Source organism: Lepisma saccharinum, chromosome 30, assembly GCF_977018435.1.
Source record: "Lepisma saccharinum chromosome 30, izLepSacc3.1, whole genome shotgun sequence".
Lineage (NCBI taxonomy): Eukaryota > Metazoa > Arthropoda > Insecta > Zygentoma > Lepismatidae > Lepisma > Lepisma saccharinum.
In genome coordinates this window covers 1617295-1645133 of record NC_139258.1, presented here as the reverse complement: position 1 = coordinate 1645133, position 27839 = coordinate 1617295, and the positions used below count along the sequence as shown (strand labels likewise).

Below are 27839 nucleotides of genomic sequence, written 5' to 3'. Positions count from 1 at the left end.
CCTGTGGCTAGAATTAATAATTCATGCATAGAAGAATATTAATACACACGTGAAAAACTGACAATTCGGTTAACCAATGTTGCATTAACCCTATATTTAATCATTCACTAAACTTGCAGTAAAATATTGCAATTGCATATTTAATTACTATAAATGCTTTCTTTGTTTATTTAAGTGCAGTTATAAAGTAATTATAATAATAATTGCAGACATTACTAACCAATTATACACTATTACAGGTGGTGTCTGAACAGTGAATCTTACATTTTAGGCAAATTACCTTTATGATTTTATGAAAAAAAAAAGTAATAAAGAAACACTGCGAACATAGGGAAACAATGTAAATGATTTTCATTTTTATATAAAAATATAGACAGTTGAAAAATTGAAAAACAAGAGATGGTGGGCCTGGCAGCCCCCTCCCCTGGTAAGCTTTAACCTTCGAGCGGGCGCGCCTGCGCAAAATTTACGCCAAAAGTAATTTTCTTTAATTTTCTTGTGTTTCCTTTGAATTCGTCGACCTATGCTTTTTATGTATTCCTCAAAGAGGTATTTTGCGTTGCATATTAGCAGTCATTGTTACTAATCCATATGTTATACTCTGTCAATTGTTGTTTATTTCAGATCAGAACACCGTGTCGTAAAGTTTGCGCTGCGCGCCTGCTCCTGTTCTGTAATGTTTTCGTCCGGTCATTGTTGAAAATGAGTCGACAAAACGTAGACGTGAGCGAAATTCAGCGTATCCTTCAACTTTCTTCTGATGAAGAGGGATCACATGAATTGGACAGTGATAGTGACTTAAGTGACGAATATATAGAAGTCAATCAATATGACAGTGAATAATTTAGTATCATTCATTATGAGCAAGGATATTTATAATATAAAGGTAAATGTTTTTGGGTCTACATTTATTTATATCATATCTGAGGTTAATATAAATGAAACATATTGAAATACAAGTTAGAATGCTGAAAAAATAAAAAAAAATACTTGTAACCTTTAGGTTTTCAGCAGGAATATCTGTCGTAAAAAGTACGACACGCGCCTGCTGATGAGAAGCGTTGTGCGCTATAAACATGTAATAAGTTACGTACGTACTGTATTTTTTATATTTTTTCAGCATTCTAACTTGTAATTCAATATGTTTCATTTATATTAACCTCAGATATGATATAAATAAATGTAGACCCAAAAAAATTTACGTTTATATTATAAAAATCCTTGCTCATAATGAATGATACTAAATGACGTAAAAAATGCATCACGCGCCCGCCAAACCAAATTCTTACATATTTCTGACACACAAGACTGGACAAGCAAGCAAGACCTTTCATATCCTGATTATACATCATGAACAACTTTTGCCAATATAGAGTATGTATGTATGTGGGTGGGGTATTTTTATGAACTCAATATGCTGGAAATTATGCAAACTGTGAAATTCTCATTAATTATGAACATTGTTGATGCAACAAACATGGATATTCTGATTAAATGACAGCAAGTTTAACCCGTAGATGCCAAGGCTGATTTTCCAGGTATTTGCACTAACGCCGATTGTGTTTTCAGCAGGAAATATGAAATTCTGCATGCTTCTAAATGAAATTTTATATTTCCGGAATTAAGAACGTTAGAGGTATAAATGAGACCTCTTTTTAACAGCCGAGTGTGTTGCTGAACCGAAGAAGTTCTACTCGTTATTAAATTCGAGAAAACAGAATCCTCGTGTGCCTATGGAAATTGTAAATAATTCTGACACCGCTGTTGGAGACGAAAGAGCACAACTTTTTAACACTTTTTATCATGAAAATTTCTCCTCAGAGACAGTTTCCGAACCTCTTCCTCACGTTAAGTCTGTTAGTTCCCACACTCTCTCCTCGGTTAAAACCTGCCCTCAAGAAGTCAAATCTCTCCTCCTCTCTTTGCCGTTGCGCCGGTCCTTAGGGCCCGATGAAATTCCGACAATTTTCCTTCGCAACACTGCTGATTCCCTGGCTCACCCTCTGTGTCTCTTACTAAACAAGTGTTTTTATGCAGGTGTGTTTCCTGAACTGTTCAAACGTGCAAATGTTGTACCGATCTATAAATCTGGAGACAAACATTCTGTAAAATCTTATCGACCAATCTCTCTTTTGTCACCTCTCTCTATCATCTGTGAGAAAATAATCAAAGACAGGTTGCTGAAGTTCACATCTCCCCTTATAAATACTGCTCAGCATGGTTTTCTTCCAGGCAGCTCTTGCTTGACCAATCTATCGGTATTACTTTCTCATGCTACTCAGTCTATCTCAAACAATTCCCAGCTTGACGTTATATATTTGGACATTTCAAAAGCTTTCGATAAAATTAACCATAACCTCCTTCTTCATAAATTACAATCCAGATTTCACATCCATGGTAAACTTCTATCTTTGCTAACAGACTATCTGCATGCACGAGAGCAGCGTGTTATCCTCCCTGGTTCCTCTTCCAGCTTTCTACCCATCCTGTCCGGTGTCCCCCAGGGGAGTGTCTTAGGCCAACTTTTGTTCCTTCTTTACATGGATGATCTGCCAGACAGACTGTCTTCTCTTCCCATAAATGTACTTCTCTTTGCCGATGACTGTAAACTCTTCAAAGAAATTTCATCGGAACGCGATTCACTAATCCTACAACAAGCTCTTACAGAACTACTTGTGTGGTGTCACCAGTGGAAACTTGAATTGAACCCTCAGAAATGCTCCTGCCTCACCATTTCCTTAAAAAGGAACAAACTGATCTCTCTTTATACTCTCGAAAACTGTCCCATCAAAAATGTTTCCTCTCAAAAAGATCTTGGTGTTATCATCGATGAAAAGCTAAACTTCAATGATCACATTACATATACTACTAAACGAGCCATGCATCTCCTTGGTATTCTGCACAGGTTCTCTGAAATCCAAAACCAATCAGCCATTAGCATATTTTTCAAATCCTTTATCTCTCCCATTCTAGAATACTGCTCCCCCATCTGGACTATGGCTTCTAAAACTAATCTTTCCAGGATTGATTCTGTCCTCAGATTTTTCCTCGCCATAGAATTCCTTCTCTCGGACACCTCCATAAAACAGATATTATGTCTATTTTGAAGATCCAGTCACCACACACTCGACACGAACTAGCAAACATGAAATTTTTGCATAAAATCATTAATGGCAAAATTAAAACCGAATTCCTTGTCAACCAATTTCATCTACGAGTACCCTCACGGCCAACCCGCAACATAAAGCTCTTTCAGATTCCTGCTACAAGGCTCTCTCTCCTACAGCGGTCTCTCTACTATAGGCTCCCCCACTTATATAATAACCTGCCTGTAAATACCGATATTTTCTTGTCAGAACACAGGTTCCGACAATCGCTAAGAATGTACGTGTAACAATTTCGTTTTTTTGTCTGCCATCTTGTATTGTCTTTTTTTGTTGTTGTTATTTTTATTATTGTTTTTATTTTCTTCTTGTTGCTACAGTTTCAGTATAAAATGGTCTTTAAGTACTGTATCTGAAACTTTAATTAAATAAATAAATAAATAAATATACTTTGGGCTATAATCCTGATGGAAAAATAATAAATTTTCCGTAATCTGCTACAAGAAGAAAAAAAGGTAAAGTAAGTACTTTTTTACACGAAATTTGAAATTCATTGGATCCCCACGTAGGCTACGCCAAGATGTGAATCTGCAAAATGCCTGGTATGTTTGCCATTGATGTGGAAAAATTTACGCACGTATTGCTAAATTGAGAAAGAAGCGATGTTTTCGAAACCAATGAAAAAAAAAACTGACATTGCCACCCCTCCACAAATAGTAACAATAAAATTAAACTTTAATTGTTAATTACATACATCTACACTCATGCAGAACTCAAAACATGTATCTCCGATCATTATCCAAGTTACAGTATGATAAAAAAGTAACATGCTACGAGAAAAAGCTGTTTCACAAGTAGTCCTTCAGGGAAATCCCTGCTGTTACGGCCCATCCTTTAAGGTTTAATGTTATGGTTATTTTATGTGTAAACTTATTGTAAACATAAAACAATACTGTTACAATAATAGTTGCACTACAATTCTTACATACATATTAAATTTATAAATATTGCAAACAACTTTGAATTGTTGCAATATTCAAGTATTGATATAAGTGTCAGTAAGAGTACTGGTAAACCTAAGTTCTAGTACATTTTATAACCTTTCGTATATCATAAGGCGACCCCTCAGACATCTTTTGTTGTTATGGAACACCAGAACGTTACTCATTACTTGAAGTTTTTAAGTGCACATAATATTTATTTCAAGTTGCAAAAATTATTTTATTACAATAATTTGTTACTGTATTCATATTTTTTGTAAAAACACTGAACAATGCAAGCCCTAACTCTTATAAAAGGAGACTCAGAAACATTTTTAAAGATAAATTTATTATCAAAAGAAAGCTTCAACATTAAATTTTTATTTGTGGAAAAGAGTATTGGACAAATGGTGACCGTTCATGTTTTTACTTTCAATTATTCTTGAACTAAAGTTTTCGATCACTCACCGAAGCATTGCACGAGCAATAGCATTGATTTCATCTGTAATTCATTCTGTTCGATCTTCATGTCCTTGGACGTCCCGGCGGTTTACTAGTCATAGTGCTTCCAGTATTTTCAAACTTTCTCACCCAATATTTAATTAAATTTGCGCTTGGGATGTCTCTCATTCCTGCCACGTTATAATGATGCCGGTACAAACGACGCACAACATAAGGATTATTATTTTCATAAAATGCACGAACACAAAAAGCACATTGCTGCCCCGTAAAGAGCTCCATGGCAACTAAATATTAACAATGTTGCCAAGCGTTTGCGATCTATCTCATTTCTCCGTAATGTATGAATTGCCCCAGGGGGCGGATTCAAAAACAAAAATATTTCTGAGACATGACATTGCATTGTAAATATCTCTCACATCAGGGGTGCCCATTACCCCCCCCCCCCAAGGGTGTGGATGCATCCCCCAAAATAAAGTTTCATCACAACCCTTCCCCTCCCCCAAATACACACAGAAATTTAGTTTGGATAAACATGCAGTAATTGATTTTTGTTTGAATGTCAATAATTTGATTTAAAAAAAATGAATATTCAAAGCTTTCTGTAAGCTTTAGACATTAAAAACTGACTATTTTACAATTATCCAGTCAGTCGTGGCACAGGAACAGATACAAGGGAAAAAAATCGTGCCTGAAATCATCCAACATTAAAGCTGAAGTCCGCATGTCGTAAGTTCTGAGTCGGAAAGAAAACACCAGACATTGTTTACCACTGGCCGAGATGCCAACAATTCAAAGGTGCATGACATTCGAAACCTTTCATTGCAGTTTGAAACCAAGGCTCACTTAACATAAAACGTACAAAACTGCTCAGGCACATTGCCATTGTTAGTGTACTGAACCTTATTCTTAACAGCTTGTCTGCTTGAGTAACCTTGTATTAATGTGAACAGCGCTCCCCCTTCCAAACCGATTTTAAAGACGAAAGAGGTGGTGTTTCACTTCAAACCCCTCGCCACAATCACCTTCAACCACAGGTAGGTATAAAAACTGTACATAATAACTAAAAATCAATAACAAGTCAATCAAACTAAACGATCCCCCCTATTTCTGGTGAAAATATTTAGAATTGGTAGCTAAAAAAATTAATTTTGTCCCCCCCAAAAAATTCCCATGATGCAGGCATATCATGAACCCCCCCCCCCTTTTTGGGCACCCCTGTCTTGGATTAATAAAAACCAATAAAAATATATTGTCACAATTTTACCTCTAGCCAAGCTGTGGAATACAGTTCATTTTTAAATCAGCTTTGTTAATAATACGAGGGTCATTCGGTAAGTAACTGCCGTTTGGCTGTAAATAAAAAACACGCATAGATACAACAAATTCTTACTTTACATCTGAAAGGTACAACTGTCCTCTATTTTTCGACAGTCGCCATGTAAATTCAAGTATGTGTCATAGCGTTTCACCAACTTACAAATCCCTTCTGCATAAAACTCTGCCACCTGGGAATTCAACCAACCTGTAACAGCATTTTGAAGATCTTCATCGTCAGCGAAGTGCAATGCCCCAAGCCACTTCTTCATGTGACTGAACAGATGTACGGGGGATGACCAAAAAAAGTCCCATTTGAATTGGCGCAAAAGCTCGTGTTCACCGAGCAGTGTGAGGGCGAGCATTGTCATGCATGAACACAACCCCAGATGTCAGCAGACAGCTACATTTGTTCTGGATGGCTCTTCTCAGTTTCTGCAAAGTGTTACAGTAAACTTCAGAAGTGATTGTTGTACCACGTTCACGATGAATGTCTGGCGCTTACAGATTTTTTACCCAAAGAAATCTTATCACTTCGCGTACCTCGCATTTGGCGGAATTTTCGATGGCAGCACACATTTTGTGACATTATAACCAGCACACGTGTGGTACAGCTGGAAGCTTACTGAATGACAAATTGTGTGATGTAACAACGGTTGCACTCTGCCAACTACTACTAGCACCACGCCACTACGGTGGTTACTTTCCAAATTACCGGTCTTGCTAGACATATCAAATACAATAGCCATAAAATTCAAAAGGTTCGAGTCAAACACACTGCCCACACGCTCATAGACACCAAAATCAAGGAAACGCACGCCATAATGCACTTCCCGCACGAACTAAACATCGATAGCGGGCAAGCGCACCATACTTGGATTCCACTACTGCAGCAGTTATCGCCCGGAAATAGCAGACGACGTACCAAGACGCACAGCGCACCTAACGGCAGCCAGAGAACTACGAACAAAAGACGCACGCCAAGCAACAGCGCAGCAAGTTCCAACGAGGATGGTGGCAGTGGCCACTGAAATTAATCGAAAAAGAAGAAAAAACAGCTTCGCGGATAAAAGTGAGTACTAGTTTCTCCGTATTTATATACTACCGCGTCTCTCTTTTCCCAATCATGAAAATTACCCTTGTTAAGTGAAAATTTATTTTCATTGAAATTTCAGGAGCCTATGGACCACAGGTTACAAAACCTTGCTTTGATACGAGGGTCACTATTTATATTTTGAGCCTAACAATGAAAAAACAGGAATTTGGCATTGAAAACTGCTTTATTGTTTTTCGAAGTATTCTCCTTTATGGTCAATACACTTTTGCATTCGTTCGAACCATTTGTCAAAGCAGTTTTTCCAATCTTCTTGAGACACCTCCATAATATGGTTTTTGAACGCATCAACGGCGTCTTCCGCCGACGAAAATCGTTCTCCACGCAATTTATTCTCGACATTCGGGAACAAGAAGAAGTCATTGGGTGCCAAATCAGGACTGTACAGCGGATGACCCATCAATTCGATTTTTTGACTGTTCATAAAGTCGGTTGTTAGACGAGATGTGTGACAGCTGGCATTGTCTTGATGAAGAATGATCCGACGGCGTTCGTTTGTTTTCCGTATTTGACCGAAGACCTCTGGCAAACAAATTGTTGTGTACCATTCGGAGTTGACCGTTCTACATTCCTCTAAAGGCACGGTTGCCACATGACCAGTTTTCCCAAAAAAACAGGCGACCATTTGTTTCGATGTGCTTCGAGCACGAACAACTTTTGTTGGATTGGGTTCATCTTGAAACACCCATACAGTCGACTGCTGTTTACGTTCCGGCTCATATGCATATATCCATGATTCGTCACCTCTTACAATCTTATATACGTCTTTTGAAGCACCACAATTGTATTTATTGAGCATTTGTTTGCACCAATTGACGCGAGCGTCCTTTTGAGTTTTTGTCAAATTGTGTGGGATCCAACGAGAACATACCTTTCTCACAGCTAAATGATCATGTAATATTTTATATATGCTGGTGGAACTAATGCCTATGGTTGCCTCAATCTCACAGTATGTCACATGACGATCTTTCAGTATTAGGTTTTGCACAGCATCAATGTTTTGTTGAACAACAACTGATTTTGGACGACCTTCGCGAATCTCGTCGGTGAGCGAATGGCGGCCACGATTAAATTCGTTATACCAGCGTTTCACAGTGGCAAAGGATGGGGCTTCATCGCCAAATGTGGAAGTAAGTTGATCGATGCACTCTTGTCTTGATAATCCATGTCGAAAATCGTAAAAAATCATCGCAAGAAAATGTTCACGAGTTAATTCCATTTTATTGTTGTCGCGCAATCTCCAAGGCAACATAAACAACACAAATGAAGCTATTGACAAAACATTTGAAGTACGTTATGGTCAATAACGCCAGACGATTCCGTGCAAACGTCAAATCGCGCCTAACTTCAATCAGTGTTGCCAAGGCTCAAAATATAAATAGTGGCCCTCCTATGTATATGGATCTTTTTGAGAATACAACCACAAAGTACTTGTAATACTTACATGAATTGTACACAAAATCTGTATCAGACACTCGAATTCCAAATTCCAAATCTTCACACTTTGTAAAGGGTATCCTTTTGCTTCCCTTATCATCAGGCCTTTCAGCAAAGAGAGCAACCTGCAGGAAGATTGGGGCATCAATTTCTGCTTCCATTGCATACTGCACAATTTCAAGGTCCATCACTGGCAGAAGGTACACCTGGAAACCAAAGAAAAAGATGTAATTAACTAGATTTCTGATAGCCATTAATTAAAATATCTATAAGTTATACTATCATAGCTATAAATATTATTGCTACAAAGTCCTCTCATATACAGGGTGTGACATAAAAATGGGCTTTCTTAATGCAACGAAACTAACTACATTTCTGATAGCCATCAATTCAAATATCTGTAAGTTATACTATCATAGCTATAAATATTATTGCTACAAAGTCCTTTCATATACAGGGTGTGACATAAAAATGGGCTTACTTAATGCAACAAAACTAACGCTACGTTCTATTTTTAAAAAAATACAAACACATCAACCACATCCTTACACACTGCCATTTTCAAAATATACAGTCATGTTCGTATTTGGAAAAAAATTGTCCTGTAGGTGCCCACCATTTCGTTGTTGACACTCAAGACATCTGTGACTAAAATTGTCCATGTTCGAACATCTGAAACCTGTCAGTTTCTGCTTCAATGCACTCCACGTAGATGTGACGTTCTTCATTCCCATCGTTATTACATTGGATGTTGGAATAACATCATGTCTCCTAAGAATAAAATAGTGTCGATATTCACGTCTTACAGCAACATTTTTTTTACAAAATGCCCTCACAGCTACAGGACGTCGAGCTCCACTCCAGCAATCCATGTCTGTAAATGCTGTATACTGCTGATGCAAGTGACAATAAGTGTAGCAACACCCTTACAGAAACTCTCCCTATGAAAACTTACACACCCCCTTTATTTAATCTGGCAGACAGGCTGATCAGTAGTATAGGATTCCAGAAGCACCATTTGGAATTTTATTATCCATAACAAACTACACAGATAGTAGACACGTAGACTTATTAGGGGATGATATAAATACAATTAAGAATAATGCTAAAATATTTTTCAAAACTGCTAAAGAGATAGGTTTGGAAGTTAACAAAGAGAAAACTAAATATATGCTTACAGGCCGAAATCAAGTGTTAGGTAATAATCAAAATCTAATTATTGATAACAACTCGTTTGAACCAGTTTCCAAATTCAAATACTTAGGAGTAATATTAACAAATGAAAATTATATTAAAGAGGAAATAAAAAGTAGGCTTAATTCAGGAAATGCATGTTACTTCTCTCTTCATAAACTTTTGTCTTCTCGTTTAATATCTAAGAAACTAAAAGTTAAAATATACAAAACAGTAATTTTGCCTGTAGTATTATATGGATGTGAAACTTGGTCCCTTACATTGAAAGAGGAACATAAATTGAGAGTATTTGAAAAGAAGATCCTTAGGAAAATATTTGGACCTAAAAGGGACGAGGAGACAGGTGAGTGGGAGAAGGTTACATAATTTAGAACTACATAATTTGTATTCACGTCCAGATATTATTAGAATGATTAAATCAAGAAGACTTGGACAGGCACGAATGGGAGAGGAAAGAAGAGTTTACAGGATTCTTGTTGGGAAACCTGATGGTAAGAGACCAGTAGGTAAACCAAGACGAAGATGGAGGGATAATGTTGAGATGGACCTAAAGGAAATTGGTAGAGATGGAAAAGACTATATAGAACTTGCTCAAGATAGGGAAAGATAGGGAGGTCTGTGTTGCTGCAGCCATGAACCTTCGGGTTTAAGAAGGCTAGAGAGTTAGTTAGTTAGTTAGTTTATAACAAACTACATTTTTCCGTTATTCACATCCTGCAAAATGTGTAAAATGGAAACGGATACTTTTGCGAAGTGCACACTTTCAATTATGCAAAATGTGCATAAACTTTTACGACCAACAATTAGTTAGGAGTACAATGGGCAAGTGTAACCAACCGTATTACCACCAACAGGAACCTATACACCAGTATTACTCCTATCGGCAATCAGTGCTAATTCTTTAAAAACAAGAAGAAAAAAAGAAATTTCAAAAATGATATTGCTCTGGCTGAGGAAGTTTAAAGGATGAATAAAAAAATGGAGAAAGACCTGGGCTTCCATTGGCTCCCTGAGCAGCAAGCCTCTCCAGTCAGCCAATGGGAGAGCAGCTTTCATGGAGGACTATACGGGGGAACCAAAACCAAGACAGCCAACCAAGTCTATTGTGAACATTCAAGGTGGAGGTGGTAGTTCTCCTCGCATGGAAATGGCACCAAAGTGTACAATGAGCTGTAAAAAAGAATCTACACCCTGTTCAGGAATCTTGGTAAGGAAGGAAATAGACTAAGGTGAAGGCAAGAATAACAAGGACAGCTCCTGTGTTTCTTTATACGGTGAGAAATAACAGTGCATTGTGATGTGTGGGAACTTCCTTTGTGTTGAACATTGACCGAGCACATGGTGGGGATAATTAACATGCAGAGTCAATGAGATATTAAATCAATTTTAGAGTAACCCAATTGTGCTTTCATACTGATATGGGAACACCCTAGGTCAGAGGTGGCTTTCAACAGTGGAAATTGAGTGCCCAGCTCCCTCTACCTACCAGTTAAGGCACCTTACATCCATATTTTGTCTCTCCTGCATTCTACTTCGTGTAAAATGCATGAAACCCAAACAGCGTGAGTTTCTTCATACTTTATGCCAATATTGTGTGATAAAAGTGAATTCCTTGCTCAAGGCAAATATGACCAATCAGCATTGGGCATACATGCCCACGCACAAATAACCACAGGCCAACCTAAGTACAAGGGCCATTAGGTTGGCACCAGGGAAAGCTTGTGAGAGCTATTTTCCCAGAAACTTATACCCCCCACCCCCAATTAGAATCATGGGTCATGTTTATCAACCAGTTGTCACTCATGGGAGGGGTAGAAATGCTTTATTTATAAAGAACCAACCATTGTTAGGCTAACAGTAGCCATTTTGGAGAACAAAAACCATGTGCTCCAAATCACATGTTTACTAAATCTTTTATTCTTTACTGAAAATCAGAGATAACACTCACCCATAGGTAAAATAATGCCTAATTTATTAAAAATAAACTCATTTGCAATTATCTGGCATAACTAAGCCAGAAAGGCTGAAAAAACACTTTTGTTTATGCTTTTTAAGCAATTGATAACTCTGCCATCTGGTGGGAGAAAGTGGCAATTCTCCCAAAGACAAGGAAAGATCTCAAAGGACTCCAGCTGGCCAATGAGAAGCCGTCAAGGCTGTGACGTCACAGAGGGGACTTTCAGATGGCCTATTGTGTTCTGAGCTTGCTAGTCAAGCTCACTTGTATTACAGACCCACCTGAGAGCAGGTCAGCTTGGAAGTTGCTGGTAAAATCCAGTGTGAGAATGGCCACCTGGGCCAGTAACAAAGGATACATAAAGGGAAAAGGGATCTAAGGTCCTGTTATAGTAAACACAGGCCTAAGTGTGTGTGACCAAGTGGGATATTGTGTCCACAAGTGCATTTAAGGATCCCAGTGAAAATTCAGCAAAATAGCGAGTTTTGTGTCCCTCATCCCATGTGGAAATCCAGACCACATGGTCGGCAGGAATGACGCCATAGAAGCATCCATAGGATATCAAAGAATATCCAAGTTGTTCTTAGCCATCCATCCAAGAAAAGCCAGGAAAATTCATTTATCACCCCCAAAGCCTTTGTTACACCAAGGAAGCACATAATATTAATTTGTTAGTGTGGTGTACCACAAATTTGTCCATGTGTCGGGATGTGGCGATAAAGAGTGATATAGCGTGTGTAAAGCCCCAGGTATGAGTGATATAGTGTGAAAACGGCTGATATGTAAGTACAAAATCTTTTGTATATCTTTTTTGTGCCTTGTACAGTGAAGTGCTCATGTTTGGTGGCAGCTATGCCACAAGCGATGTTCTTTTCAATGAATAAATATGTCGTTTAAAGGTGTCTGACCTTCTATCATTTTAGTGAATCATAAGCCTATTAAGCCCCCCTCTAGTTACCGATTATTAAAGTTAGGCTAAAGTTCGTCTGTTGCTTATACGGAACACCACACGTGGAATAGGGTCTGCGTGTGGCCGCGTAAAGCGTGGTTCTCTTTTGTTGTTGCTGTTTTTGATATATTATATATTTAAAGTTAACCTTTTGTAAAACCAACTTCAAAGCAAACGTAATATAATATAGACAAAAAATCACAAAAACCATTCCCTTTATACAAAGAGTGGCGGTTTCTCACCAGGTGAGTTTTATTTCAATCTTGTCAGAATAGGCACTCCCACTGTACAAGAGAGATGAAGTGATTTTCAGCTCTGATGCATTCGTTATGGAGAAGAAAATGCAACAACTTAAATTATAACACCATTAAGCGTTGTTTCCATGATATGAAAGCTCAATATGCTGACCAAGGCAGAAATTTATTTTATTATAAAACAAACTAAACGTAATGTTTCAACCTTCTAGCAAGGTCTTCTTCAGACTCTGCACCAAGTACAAATGTAACAAGATACAAAAACATAACGATATATATATATACACAAACATTACTCCCCTCCAGACTATTAGAAAGTTATTCTGGAACAATCTAGCAGGTGGCTTTCCCTTGCCAACTGTACTTTCACCTGAAAGAGAATTTAGTTGGACTCTTCATCTCACGCTCTATTTCCTTCTTTCTTCTTCCTTCTTCTCTCCTCTTTCTCTCTTGTCCTTTCCACTCTTTCTAACACCTTCTTCCTTTCTTTGTTTATCTTCAGTCCCCCATTCCAGTTCATCATGTCGTCTTCACCTTTCTTCTCTATTTCCTTGGCCTCCTTCCATTTTCTCACTAGCATTCTCTTCTCCCTTCCTATCTGCTTAGCCTGATCCCACTCTATGTCATGTCCTGCTTCTCTCGTGTGTTTAAATATCGCATTTCTCTCTCTCTTAAGTCGTACATCATCCCTATGTTGTTTCAACCTGTCTTTCAGCCTCTTTTTCGTTTCTCCTATGTACACACACTGACATTCTTTACATTTCACTTCGTAGATAATCCCTTCCTCTTCCTCTTGTTTTCCTTTTTCTTGTTTGCATTCTTCGGTTAGAAATAGTGGAAAGGACAAGAGAGAAAGAGGAGAGAAGAAGGAAGAAGAATGAAGGAAATAGTGTGAGATAAAGAGTCCAACCACATTCTCTTTCAGGTGAAAGTACAGTTGACAAGGGAAAGCCACCTGCTAGAATGTTCCAGAACATCTTTCTAATAGTCTGGAGGGGAGTATTTTTGTGCATATATATTGTCCTGTTTTGTACCTTGTTACATTTGTACTTGGTGCAGAGTGTGAAAAAGACCTTGCTAGAAGGTTGAAACGTTACGTTTAGTTGTTTTATAATAAAATAAAATTTCTGCCTTGGTCAGCATATTGAGTTTTTTTTAACAACTTCAAGTTAAAGCTAATCCAATGGAAGTTTTAAACTTTTTCAAAGCTTCAACGTGTCGTCTTTCCATTCATGTGCTTTTCTTCGCCATTGGAAGTTCGATATTCCCAGAACAAACCTCTCATTAACCAGCTTGCAGAAGGGAAAGGTCAGTGGGGCAGGAGCAGCTTAGATACTCGAAACGAACAAGTAGAGTGCTTCAGTCTCAAAAGCGAGAAAACAGCAGTGATAGAGTCAAATGCCACACAAAGCAACTCTTGCAGGCCCTGGCAGTTAGAGGGCTGTTGCGCCATGGAGTTTTGTTTCAGTTTGCAAGAAAATAAAACATTAAAAAATACATTTTTACTAACCTTAGCACTTTCCCGATTCTGCTGGTTTCTTATCATTGCAGCTGTGATGCTGCTGGATCCTCTAGCGTTTGTCTTCACGATTCCGGACTGAGTGACGACACCGACAGCTGTGTTGCTGCTAGTCCACAAAAACTTGCCATCGCCTCCAGAAGCCTGAAATTTAAAGGAATAAATGGTACTGCACATAAAAACTAAAGTATCGTCAATTCAAATTTTAATCTGCAGTTTTAGCTGTGTAAAATATCTTCTTCCAGATATTGTAACTAGTTTTATTTTAATTGATTTACTGGCAACCATATTGCAAGAATCAGGGCGTCTTCAATTTCTCCCGGACTTTTCCAGACCATAAACAAATTTTCCCAGACTAAAGCTACTAGGGCAGTGTTTCCCAAACTTTTTCGTTTCACGGTGCCCTTAGCGTTCCAAGATTTTTCCACGGTGCCAAAGCCAGAATTTAGGCCTATCTAACACTTGCAACGCTCAGTGTGGTGCCTTAGGTTAAGAAATAAACATATTTCAAATTCAGAAACATTTTATATATTTAAAAAGCACTACAATCATGTTTAGACAAACAAGTAAGTCATTTAAGTGAAAATATTGGAACATTTCGCAGCGACCTTGTAAGCCAGCTACGGTGTCCCAGGATCTCACTTAACGAAGTTCTTTGAATATTCCCTTCACATGGAAGTGCCATGAAGGCATGCATATAGGGGGTGTGGAGTTAGGGTCCCACAGTTTCTTGATCACAGCCGAAGGTTGGGGTGATGCAATCAGCACCATGCCCCTGGCCACCTTTACAGCCCCCCCTTCCCCTCAGGAGTTTCCTCCAGGTACCAACTTTATATGATGCTGGGTGGATGCCAGAGCTGCTTGAACAGGTGGAAAAAAATCCAGTAATCGAACCTGGGTCCCTCGCATGGTAGTCAGACGCTCTGACAATTGAGCTACCGCAGCTTATCACATTTGACTTATGGTTAACAAAAATTTATTTGTATCAAAAAACAATAATAATGCTGTAACAAGTACAGCATAAATTACATAGTACAGGTTTTGGTACTAAATTTTTCTAATTAAGTTCAATATCTAACCAAAAATTGAAACGAGAAACTCCTGTAGCCACTTACTGTAGTCGAGTTCTACATGAAACATGACTTTTTCCTAGAGTATTTAACAGAGTTTCTACTCTAACCACAGTAATACTCAGTGTACCAAATTGAAATATAGTTTGTTCACAATAAATGTAAAATATTTTTTGTCATTTTTTATTTTGTTTGCTTGTTAAAAAACCTGCTTTTTAGTGCACTACTACAAAAATATTCGTGTTTCCATAAAAACAATAAATTTCCGTGACATTTCCAGAAAAAGTAAATTCCCTGAATTTTCCAGGATTTTGTAATGCAAGCACGAGTTTCCGTAATCTTAAAATTTCCAAGTAACAAGTACACACACAATCTCCACCAAAAACCAGCCACTTTGATGAAAAACCTTCTGAAAGAAGGTGAAAAATCATGATGCACCATAGTTTGTTTTTTGGGGGGTAAAGAGTCCACGTTACATACGCATAAATGTGGAAGTGTTGATATTTGATATTGTGCACTTCCGCAAGATCACAAACTCAACTCGTACCTTAATAGCGACTTCATATCTAGGTTTGGTCACGGGGTCCCACGGAAGAACAATCTCCCTTGGCTGAAGAGTGATTTTGTCGTAGATGACCAACTCAGCATGAGCAGACACCTTAGGCGACAGCGCAATCCTTTCTTTGTTCTGTTTTCTCACTGCATCTAACGTTGCCTGTTGAACAAAACAATTCAATAATACTTAACACTTCTGCACATTTTATTCTTCTGTTAAGAATATTTTGAAACAACTTGAAATAGTATAATTTTTCAGTATCATTTTACAGGGTGGCTACTCTACGACTATCATAAAATTAAAGTATAATTCCCAGTTTTCAAGGCAAATTTTAAAAAAATTCAAGGCTGAAAGCAGATGTTTTCTCTGTTTCAACCTTATGTATTATCGCCTCTCAACATACACACATATGCACACACAAATATATTAATAATATAAAGGTTCTGTGAGATTCCAATGTATTCAAAAATTCTAATTTAATTTTATTAAACAGTATATTTAAAAACATTTAACTTGAGGTCCGTAGTTTACATTTGCCATTTCATATACTCAAGACTCGAAATACATCTACAAACACAAGTCACAAATGTTACAGGATATATTCTCATCTGCAAAAAATTGTTAATTGTGTAAGAATTTCAAACTCAAATATAACCAATCATCTTCAAGATATCTTGCAATAATCTTCCGTCTGTCACTTTGTTCTACAAAGTAAACGGATCGAGAGAATTTTGTTTTACTTTCCACACAGCATTATTTTCCTTCCTCGATAAAAATAAAAACCAAATTGTGAAAAACTCGCCTCAGGGTATTTCTAAATATGTATAAATTCACTAGGATTTGGATTAATAAAAGTGTAATTTTTCACGTCTACGAAGAAAAATTCAACTAGAATTCATGCATAATTCCAGAAGCCAATAATTCACACAGAATTCCCCATGAGTAACCACCCTGCAGTAGAAACTGAAAACTGTCACTTCTGTGACATTATTGTAGCTTGGTTACATACAAATCAACTGTATTTTATGAAAGTTAGTATGTATAACACCGAATTATGTATAAATGCATTACATACAAATAAGGTTTACTTAACATGTTTTTAAATTATATTTTGCCAGGACTAACAGTAATTAATATATAAAACAGAATTACGCAGAACTGAGTTACGAGGTTTATTTTTTAATTAGGGACAGTTTTCAAATAGAACTAAAACATGCAAAGGAAGAAATTTAATTACCTCTGTGGCTGTTTATATGTACATTCAGTTACTTCTCAACGTAGTTCCCATAGTTGTTGAGACACTTGTCGTAGCGGTAGATGAGCTTTTGTAGACCCTCATCAAAAAAATCTGCCGCCAGGTCAGACAGCCAATGCATCACGGTCTGTTTGGCTTCATTGGCGCTGTTGAATCGCTTCCCAGCGAGGAAAGTGTTCAAGTGGAGGAATAGGTGATAATCGCTAGTTTCTTGAGAGAGTTGCAATACACGGCTGCATTAACTGTTTCTCCATTCGACAGAAACACTGTCAAACTGTGTTTGGCTCGTATCGCGCTCTCAACATCACCAATGAGTCCGTTATGATTGAGAGGCGTCCTGATCGTGGTTCGTCATGAACATTCGTGCGACTGGCCTTAAACAGACGTACCCACTTACACACCTTGCCTTCAATAATGACGTTCTCACCATACACCTCAAGTAACTGGCGATAAATATCTTGCTTCTTTCGCATTTTTAACGGTCAAAAACCTGATCACTGATCGTACCTCACACCCGGCGAGATTTTCAATCACCTGCACCATTTCCATTGTCCACCACAACCACTCCAAGCATTTCACAATGTGCAAATGGTGTCTGTTTACGTGCAAGGCATGTCGGTAACTAACGCACATGCGCAAAATGCCAAGCACGCAGTGTTGCCAACGTGAGCGCAAAACAGCCCCTAATTAAAAAATAAACCTCGTACATATAAAGCAGTTCCAACCGTATATATAACACTAACCTCAACTGGTGCCGTTCCAACTTTTACGGGAAACCCAAAATGATGGGTACCATTTGATGTGCTATGTTCAACTTGAAAGTAATTGCCTGGAATGGAAGTTGTCACTTCAACATCCTGAAAAATAAAGTCCAGTATCTTAGTCATATCATCTTTGATACCAACAGTTTGGAAAAGAATCACTATTCATCCTTTTCAACACAATAATTATAAAAACACTTTCATGAACAAGTACGTAAATCTGTAAAATGAATATGTCTACACGATGTTGACACTTTATTAATTTATTTTAAAAAAATGTATGTAGCAGTGGTACTTATACAACCATGCAAAGTTTCGCTGAAAACAGAATGATACTTCTTGGCCAAAATAATAATGTGTAAAAGCAGCAGTGTTGCCAGCTTACAGAACAGTATCTGGAATTTCGCTTGGAGCGCCAACCCTAGGGATCCTGATTGGACCAAATCTGGAGGGAAGCAAGGCAAGGGCCCATTCTTTCAACTAATTGTTGTTCATCCTCATTGTTGCAATTAGCCACTAGTAGCAGAAAATGTGACAAATGAGACTTTTTTTAAAAAAGTACATTAGTTGAAGATGCAGCCAAAAAAAAGTTTTCCTTTATAATAGGGATGGGCCAATACCGATAGTGCACTAATATAAAATTTACCAATAATTCTACACATCCGATAAAAAATTCCAAATGGTCTTTGAAGAATTTAAATGTTTCATTCACCTCCTCAAAAATATATGTTTCAAGATGACTGGTATGCAAAAAGAAGCTACATATTTAGAGATTTACTTTTAAGAAAAATGGGACATGGAGATTGTATGTTGATATCCAGAAAAAATACGATTGTATGTTGATATCCAGAAAAAATACAACAAAAAGGCAGAATATTGGACCAAATTATAAGATATTTATAGATATATCGGATTGGTAAAAATATTGGTAATTTTACCGATACTGATAAAGTACAAATTAATCTGTCCCATCCTTACATTATAATTACCCTCTGGCGGGTACGCTGGGGGACTATCACCCCACAACCACGTCTCTTTTTACCATGTCGAGACATGATTGGCCATCTCCTCTCATATTCTTCCATTGAAGTTTCTGCTACCGACGGAGGAAGATGCTATTCTTCTATCTATCTTTGTGTACATACCAGAGGCACGTTTCCGTTTGTTTGCATTCTTGGGGGTGACAGTCTCCCCTTGCACATTCTTGTGTAACTAAAATTTTAATTTTTATTATTTTTTTTGTTACTTTTGTTATCTATTATTTGTTTTGTTTTATCACCGATCACTATTATAGCATTGAAGTTTTATTTTTATTTAATATTCTATCGATTCTTCATGCCATTTATCGGATAAACAATAACTGCTAATTGTATGCATGAAAAGAAATAAAAAATACAGATTTATAAACATTTGTAAACTGAAAGACACAAACATAGTACATAAGAACCTTATTATTGTGCAAGAAAATATAAACAATATAATAAAAATGTTTAAACTAAAAGATACAAATATATTATGTAAGAACAACAACATTATTGTATGAATGCAAAGAAATAAAAAAAAAAGATTTGTAAACTCAAAGACACAAATAAAGTTTCGCATGAATCTTATTATTTTACATGCCAAAATAAATAAATATCACAAATATGTATAAACTCAAAGATACGAGGGTAAATCAAAAACTAAAGGCAATTTTGTGTTTTCGCAGGAATAAACGAAGACTGGGTGGAAGTAGTAGTATCCATCAGTCGAGTGTCGCGGAGGAAAAAGGTCACATGTATGGATGCACCACTCCACGAATGCACCATCAAGGAACAGGGTACCAAAGTGCACTTTCTGTGGTCGGAGGGAGTCAAAAGGACATCCACAGTCAGCTTTTAGCACAGTATAGAGCAAGCACCATGACTCAACGAAAGGTGTATGAAAGTCTAAGTGGATGCCCAAAAACATCCCGCACAAAAGAAAATGTCCAACGGGTGCATACCATTATCAGGCGGTGCAAACGTGGCTACGTGAGCAACCAAAAACCTTCTTTGAGGATGGGATTGCACAATACCAAAAGTGTATTGCTGTACAGGGGGCATATGTGGAAAAGTGATATGTGTAGTAGTTCTTCTTGTGTGGAAATAAAGATGTTGTGAAAATTGCCTTTACTTTTTGATTTACCCTCGTACATATATATTATGTAAGAACCACAACTTTTCATTGCATGAGTGATGATAAATAAATAAATAAAACATTTGTACTTTCAATGCGACAAATATAGAATGTAAGAACATGTCTAAATAAAGATATTCTATTATAAAGATAAAACAAGCAAAATTTTAAACAAAAAATGGCTGGGGTGACAAAGTCCCCTGTGTACCGTGCCCGCCAGAGGGTTAAATAACCAGAGCTGAATTTAATGTGACTGTTCTAAAATTTACACAACAAAATTTGGATCTTACCTCCGAGATGTGAAACTTGTGGTTATCCTTGTCATAAATTTCAACAACTATTTCATAGTTTTGGTTTACTATCACAGCCCAGTTCCTGTGAGGCAGTATCGAGAGTGATAAGTAGCTGTGCCTGGCCACTGTGAGGGAAGCTGTGGGAACCCTCATGCCTGCTACTTCATCCACGTTTCTATCATGGAGAAACACCTGGAATAATTAAAATACATTAATAAAATGTAACTTGAGAGTTACAAGAAATGCAAGAAAGACTTACCGACCAAGTATTAAAATATAATTGCTTAGCATTTGTTATATAATCGATGGTTATTTATTTCTGCCGAACTTATTGGACCCCTTGATTACAAGGCAATGACGCTACCACTGCGCCATCGGGGAGGCCTGACTCCTTATTAAAAGTCTATGAAGTCAAACTAAGGGTACATTTCAGTACACACGAAAGTGGAGCTAGCTCCTACACTAATTATATAGCTGTTGATTTCTGTTCCTATAGCAACATCGAAATTCCAAATATTGCATCCTTTATACAGTGCTTGGGAAAAATTAAACATAAAACATAATTAACATTAGCTACAGGGCAATCATCTGCCTGACTTCTTGCAACCTCTGCTTTACCTATGTAGAATTGTATCTCAGTGGTAGAGCAACGGCACAGTATGCTGGAGACCAAGGTTCGAGTCCTTGTTGAGCATGCATTTCTTTCTGAAGGTTCTGCATAGTACATCTCCTGGGTGTGCCAAATCTTAATGAATCATTAAACAAAATTAACTTTTATATAAAGTGAAAATAAGGTCTTGGAGATTCCAGCCTTCCACATCATCTGGATAATAAGAGTGAAATCTAAATTTTACATTCCAGTTCATATTTTACCTTCAAATTCAAATGATATAAAAGTTTCCCAAATTAGCTACTGTAGTCAGGAAAAAGATAAGAAGTCATGTGATCCTTGACCCACCCAATGTGGTGTTTGACACGAAAAACAACAAATCTATGAAATTGAACCATGAAATTGTCAAGTAAATTAGCAGAAAGGGCAAGCAAAAAATTGGGTGAAGTGGAAACCACAACTCGAGCAGGGTTGTTGAACCTGTAAGTACGAGGGCCATTATTCGTGGAGTGGCAACACTCTCGGTATACCCTTGTCAGTTGTCGCTGCAACAAAAAGATGATTGGGTGTTGTATAGTCTTGTACTGCGGATCGTGTGTAGGCGTTTGGTGCTGAATAGTACTTTGTTGTATGGTAGTTAGAAGACGTTAAAGTGAAGTGTGCGTATAATACTGCCCTGAACAATGTTCACGCGTGAAGAACAGTGAATATTCATCAAATTTCAGGTTGCATGTGGAAGGAATGCACGGCAAATTCACAAGGGCTTACGCGAGGCATGTGGGGACAACGCTTTACTGCATCTTACCATTACCATTTGCACCCTGCTTTTAGGCGTAAAATACCACATCTCCTGCAAACAGGACCCATCATTTTACACAATAACGCAAGATGGCATACGGCACAAGTGGTGCAGAATGTACTGCAACAATGGTGTTGGAGCATCCACCTTATTCTCGTAACACGAGTCCCTGCGACTTAGATTTGTTTCCCAAGATGAAGGAACCGCTGAGGGGGAAACGCTTTCCAGACGTCCCGAGCATCATTTTGAGCACACTGGCACGAACGGGAGCTATCAATGGAATCCAACAAGTGCCAGATGTTTGGAAACATGTTAACGCAGCAGCAGAAGATTACATTGAAGGATTGTAAATGATTCTAGATATGTATCTTCTTTCATGTCTCTTTCTCATACATGTTGCCACAAGAAGAAAAATGGCCCTTGTATTATTACAATACAATGAAATCCATAAATACCTTTGTTTTCCCATAATCCTTTGCAATTGCAATCCCTGTTGACTTGTCAATAGTTGCTACACTAGGGTCTTCAATTTCCATATAATATTGGGGAGATGGCAATGGAATTTCTGTAAGTAAAATTAATACAAAACATAAATCATATGAATTGTGATTAACATTTGATGATAAAATTACACTTGCCCAAAGTTATATACATGAAAAATACCATTAAAATGTCACAAAATTCAAATAAACTTAATAAACATTGATCAATTTTATTTTACTTTGCTTTTCTGACACTTTTGGCTAATCGCGAAGATGGGGATGAGTGATGATATGATGAAGGAAAACTCACAAAGAACACCCGTTAAGGACCTTGACATTGTTGCACAATGTGCTAACCACTCTGCCACGGGGTCAGGCACTTAATAAAGAATTTGTCCCCTCTGCATCATGTGTTAAATCTCAGAATTAGGTTAATTTTGCGAAGTACAAGGCTCAATATATAACGAGAAATATGTTGTAACAAATATTTATTACAAGCACCAAAAGAATTGCAGTACTATGTTTCAACATAGTAACCCCCTAGTTTAATGCACCTATGCCAGCGCTTGATAACGGCACTGATTCCACAGGTAAATAAATATTTTGGATGCGTGCGTAACCACTCGTGCTTCGCTGACTGGACTTTGTCGTCATTCTGGAACCTCGATCCACTTAGTGCATCTTTCAGTGGGCCAACGGTGTGGAAATCTGAAGGTGCAAGATCGGGCAAATATGGAGGGTGGGGTAAGCACCCAAACTTTAGGTCCTCGATGGTAGACAATGTGATACTGGCAGTGTGTGGTCTCGCATTGTCATGGAGCAGAAGCACACCAGACCACGTCGTCTCTGCAGAATGGCTGCTTTCAGTTTCTTGAGCAAAAGGTTGGAGTAGGTGGTACTGTTTACATTATGACCTCTAGGCTTGTAATAGTCAAGAATTGGCCCCTTGTGGTAACCAAAACAAAGTTAACATGGCCTTTCCGGCAAGTCCTCCACTTGAGCAATGTTGCTTTCCATGACTGCAGTGACAGAACGACCTGGACGCGGAGAATCTTCAACACTGGTTATGCCCTGATTGAACTTCTCAGACTACTCGTACACTTGTGATCGACTCACAGTTGTCCTGCAAGGGTGCTGCCATATTGTGTAACTTTTTCCCAGCATCCCATGAACGCATGAAGCAGGAGTGCCAGCTCCAGCTATGAATAGTTTACAGATGCCTTCACGGTCGCATTTTAAATTTTTTATACTACTTTTCCGGTTATTTATTGAATGCATCTTTTATATGAATAAAAAGTTTGGAGAGCTTGTTTTGAGTAGTATACCAACCACTGTGCATGCCTCCACTGAGAATCAAACTCTGAGATCCCTCAATTGCCAGGCAACGACATTACTATTATGCCTTTGGAAAGTTTCAGCATCTAAACAAGAGCAAATTGACAATACCGGAAGTATCTTCAAATGCTTTCAAATTCGGCATACTCACTAATTTTGGCCTTGTAATCCCAAATCTGCAGTTAAAATTTGGCAGTCAGGTCTAGAAATTGCAAAATAAGTCGAAAAAAGTGGATCCGTGAAAGGAGTAAACAAACACCCTTGATGCTTGCCTAACCTAATCTAATCTAACCTTACCGTGAATGGTTCGTGGGCCAAACATGTTTTCCACCTTTATGCAAGATGCCATTTTCTCACATGCAAATCAACGCTCTCACTTATTTCACAACACTTGAGCAACTTTGGTAGCAAGACTGTTGTGCAGAAAGGAAGACTTCTTCATATCATTTCCATGTTAGTCTATGGAGAATCAAAGCGGTAATATATGCACATCATTTTGCAATTTCTAGACGTGACGGCCAATTTTTAACTGCAGATTTGTGATTACAAGGCCAAAATTAGTGAGTATGCCAAATTTGAAAGTAATCGGAGATACTTCCGGTATTGTCAATTTATACCTCTGAACACAAAACTTTTCACTTGTTACAAAGCCCTTCTGGCACTCCTTGCTTGCTACTTAAGGTTAAGTAAGCCCTTGGTTAGGTCTCCCAATTTCAAGAAAAACAATTTTAATATATTTTTTAGAACTGAACCGATACCGATGTTGGAATTTATTAACTGATACCTTTTTGGCATTTTGTCTTTCGCAGGCTCTGCAAAAATGTTGTGCAACACATTTGCACTGTAAATATACTGTAAATTATGTAAAATTGAAAGTTTCTTAGTTTTCACCATCTAGATCATGCGGCATCACCCATCTCATGCTCGTACAAAATCAAAAATAAAGGATTCCCTGATAACAATATTATGCCAATTTCACGTCAACACAGCACTATAAAAAAAGTACCTGGGGATATGAGGGGGATGGGGCGACGCAACCAATATAACAATAACGTCACGTGCAAAATATATAATCATGGCAAAAGTTGGTCTGTGTGGGTCGGAACGAGTGATGGTATCATAGTGAGGCATGGGGGAGGGCACCCCAGTTCACAGGGTGAAAGAGATCTGGCTCAACTGACTCGGAGGGAAAAGCCACGCGGAAACTGTCCCGCATGCCCTTAATTCTTGAATATTTTAAATCAAAAGGCTTGGTAACTTGATACACATAATTAAAGTGGAAAACTTAAACATTAATATCAATCAATATATTGAACAAATTTTAATTATTACAGTTTTCAAGCATCAGTATCGGTTCAAAGTGCTATCTGCTCAGCCCCAATATTTTAAAATTGACATAAAAGTTTCTATTTTTTACGAATTTGCTCTTGCATATCTTTGCAAATGGTACCACCAATACACCCTCATTGGCATGAAGATGAAACTGTTTCAGTGCTCTGCCTTTCATTTTTAAATCTGAATACATCGACTAAATTTACCTTTGCTTAATCAATGGGCTTACCTGTCATCTTCCCGTGCTGAACCTGCAGTATCCTGTACTTGACCAAGCAGCCAGCCAAAAGATAGATGTCCGGTGGGTCTATTATTAAGTTTGCCACCACAGTCAGCTGAACTTCAACGGTTTCAAGATGCTGGAAAATAAGAATAAAGTGAATCACACAGAAACAATAACTCAAATAGACTTCAGAAAACAGATGTACAGGGTGCTCACAAAGTGGGCATCCCCCTTTATTTTCGCCAATACGATGGTATACTCCATGAGCCTTAAAAAGATCGCTTCATGGGTTTGCAGCAGATGACAATATAGGGGTGTGTCTGTGATAACCAATCAGGTCCGCGAATGAGCGAGCCCTGTTGCTACAGTTAGTTCGCTGCACCCTTCTGGAAGGGTGAGTGACCTCTGCCTCTTGCTACCTCGTCCTGTTTGTTCGGCTGAGGAGCAGACGACACGAGATAATCGGCAACAGTGTGCTAGCGACGTCCGCTGTTAGCCCGCGAAACGTTCTTTCTAAGGCCTCCTGCATTATACCTGTGTCTCTGGGACGTCTTGGAGACCCTTCAGAACATTATTGAGGGGAACGTCACCGCCGGAAAAAGGTCTTATTCACACTTGCATCGCGAAGTGTGTCAATATATGGTGCAGGGTTCGGCCATGTTACTCCAAAGACTGTCTCCATACCGATGTTCCGGACATCTATACCATCAGGTATGAATTCATACCAAGCGTTCAACCATAACCATCGTAGTGTCGAAAATACGAGGGGGGGGGGCATGCCCACTTTGTAACCTCCCTGTAACAGGTATCTGCATCATCTTGGTAGCCACTCTAGAACCATGATAAAATTCAAGCATAATCCTGGTTTTCAAGGTGAACTCTCCAAAAATTGAAAGGTACAAGAAGAAGTTCTCAACATTACATATTACCACCTCTCATCACCCACACACACAAATAATATAAAGGGTGTGTGTGATTTCAATGTATCCAAAATTACAAAGGCTGTTGCAGAGAAGGTGAGCCAGATTTATCCCTGGCTTGGCAACACTGCCTATGGTTTCGGAACTAGTCATGTCGTGTAGGATGACTCATTCTGTTTCCGTAGCAAGTTGTCGCATGTTGCGAAACCACGTTAGTGAGCAGCTGTGTTGATTTACGTGGAACGTGTTTCGTTTACCTCTCCAGGTTTTTGTGTATAACATTGCTTTTTGCGATGAGTATTCAAGATGAACAGCGACATGCCATAACATTTTGTTGGCGTTTAGGGAAAAGTGCTGCGGAAACATATGCAATGTTTCAACAGACATATGCCGATCAAGACAGACAAGTTGTTCGAAGATGGGCGCGAATCAGGTGCTTTGGTTCCGTGACCGTCCGTGATTAACGAGATGCAAGTGAATACTGTTGCAGCAATTATTTGTGATGATAGGCATATGGACGCTTGCTTAGCTGTGAGAGCGCTAAGTGCACATTTGGGCATATCGAAGGACACCGTCCACCAAATTTTGCATGATCATTTGAAAATAAAGAAGGTTTGCTCTGTATGGGTACCGCATTTTCTTACAGCAGAACAGATGCAGCAGTGTTTGGATGTTTGCAGGTGTTTGGTGCTGAATAGTACTGCTGTATGGTAGTTAGAAGACAAAGTGAAGTGTGTGTATAATACCACCCTGAACAATGTTCATGTGGTCTTCTGCACCTAAGAACAGGGTGCAAATGGTCAAGAAGGTAACTGACATAATTGTCTGCATTCATTGTAACACCTTGTTGAACATATGTGCAAGGATAACCCCTTCAGTTCATTTGCTAATTCACTACATGTCCAACACCGATGATTCTCCAGCTATCTGTAAAGTGCATCAAGGTGGTGTGGATCTGTTGCCGTGCAAGGATGTTCTTTCGCGACTGATTCACAACCACTTCAAATGCCTTGGCCCATCTGGCAATGGTACGATATGGTAAAGCGTGGTCCCCACATGCCTCCCGTAAGTCCCTGTGAATTTGCCGTGCATTCCTTCCACATGCAACCTGAAATTTGATGAATATTCGCTGTTCTTCACGCGTGAGCATTGTTCAGGGTGGTATTATACACACACTTCACTTGAACATCTAACTACCACACAACAGTACTTTTCAGCACCAAACACCTACAAATGATTCATAGTACAAGATTAAACAAAACCTGATCATCTATTGTCCCAGCGACAACTCACAAGCGTATACCAACAGTGTTGCCACTACAAGAAAAATGGCCCTCGTAAATACACTTTATGTCTTCTATCTCTGAGGAAGAGTGTGTATTCTTCCGAAGCGTAACAGCAAGAAACAACCATAAGTCAGGAGGAAATCGCTGTTGTTGGGGGACATTTTGAACATATTGCACCCTATCCATCAAAACAGCATGATAGATAATGATAGACGTGCAATTCAAAATAAATCATTTGCACAGAATCATGAAATGCGAAAGACAATGCCTTTATGTAATTTTCCATGTTTTTGAACAATTAATGCTGAAACCTACTGCCAGAGTTTGAATGGTGTGAGATAAGTTTTGCCCATAAAATGAACTGCAAAATGCACGTCAAAGATGTTTCAAAGTCGCAATTAATATGTTTGATATTGTTAAACATAGATGTCAAGGGCTTTTAGTTTTGTTTGTACGTGCACTCTCAAACCCAAGGG

General features: G+C 38.3%; 1 protein-coding gene across 1 annotated transcript in view; it reads right to left on the bottom strand.

Moving 5' to 3' along the window:
* Positions 1-27839, bottom strand: part of Gp210 (nucleoporin 210) — a 147091-nt gene that overhangs the window by 108793 nt on the left and 10459 nt on the right. Inside the window, exons 4-10 of the mRNA XM_083115600.1 lie at positions 25164-25293; positions 22241-22350; positions 20374-20568; positions 17909-18022; positions 15902-16069; positions 14276-14428; positions 8419-8617 (exon numbers count right to left, since the gene is read on the bottom strand). Coding sequence (XP_082971726.1) covers positions 8419-8617; positions 14276-14428; positions 15902-16069; positions 17909-18022; positions 20374-20568; positions 22241-22350; positions 25164-25293 — 1069 coding nt within the window. The remainder of the gene's footprint in view (positions 1-8418; positions 8618-14275; positions 14429-15901; positions 16070-17908; positions 18023-20373; positions 20569-22240; positions 22351-25163; positions 25294-27839) is intronic.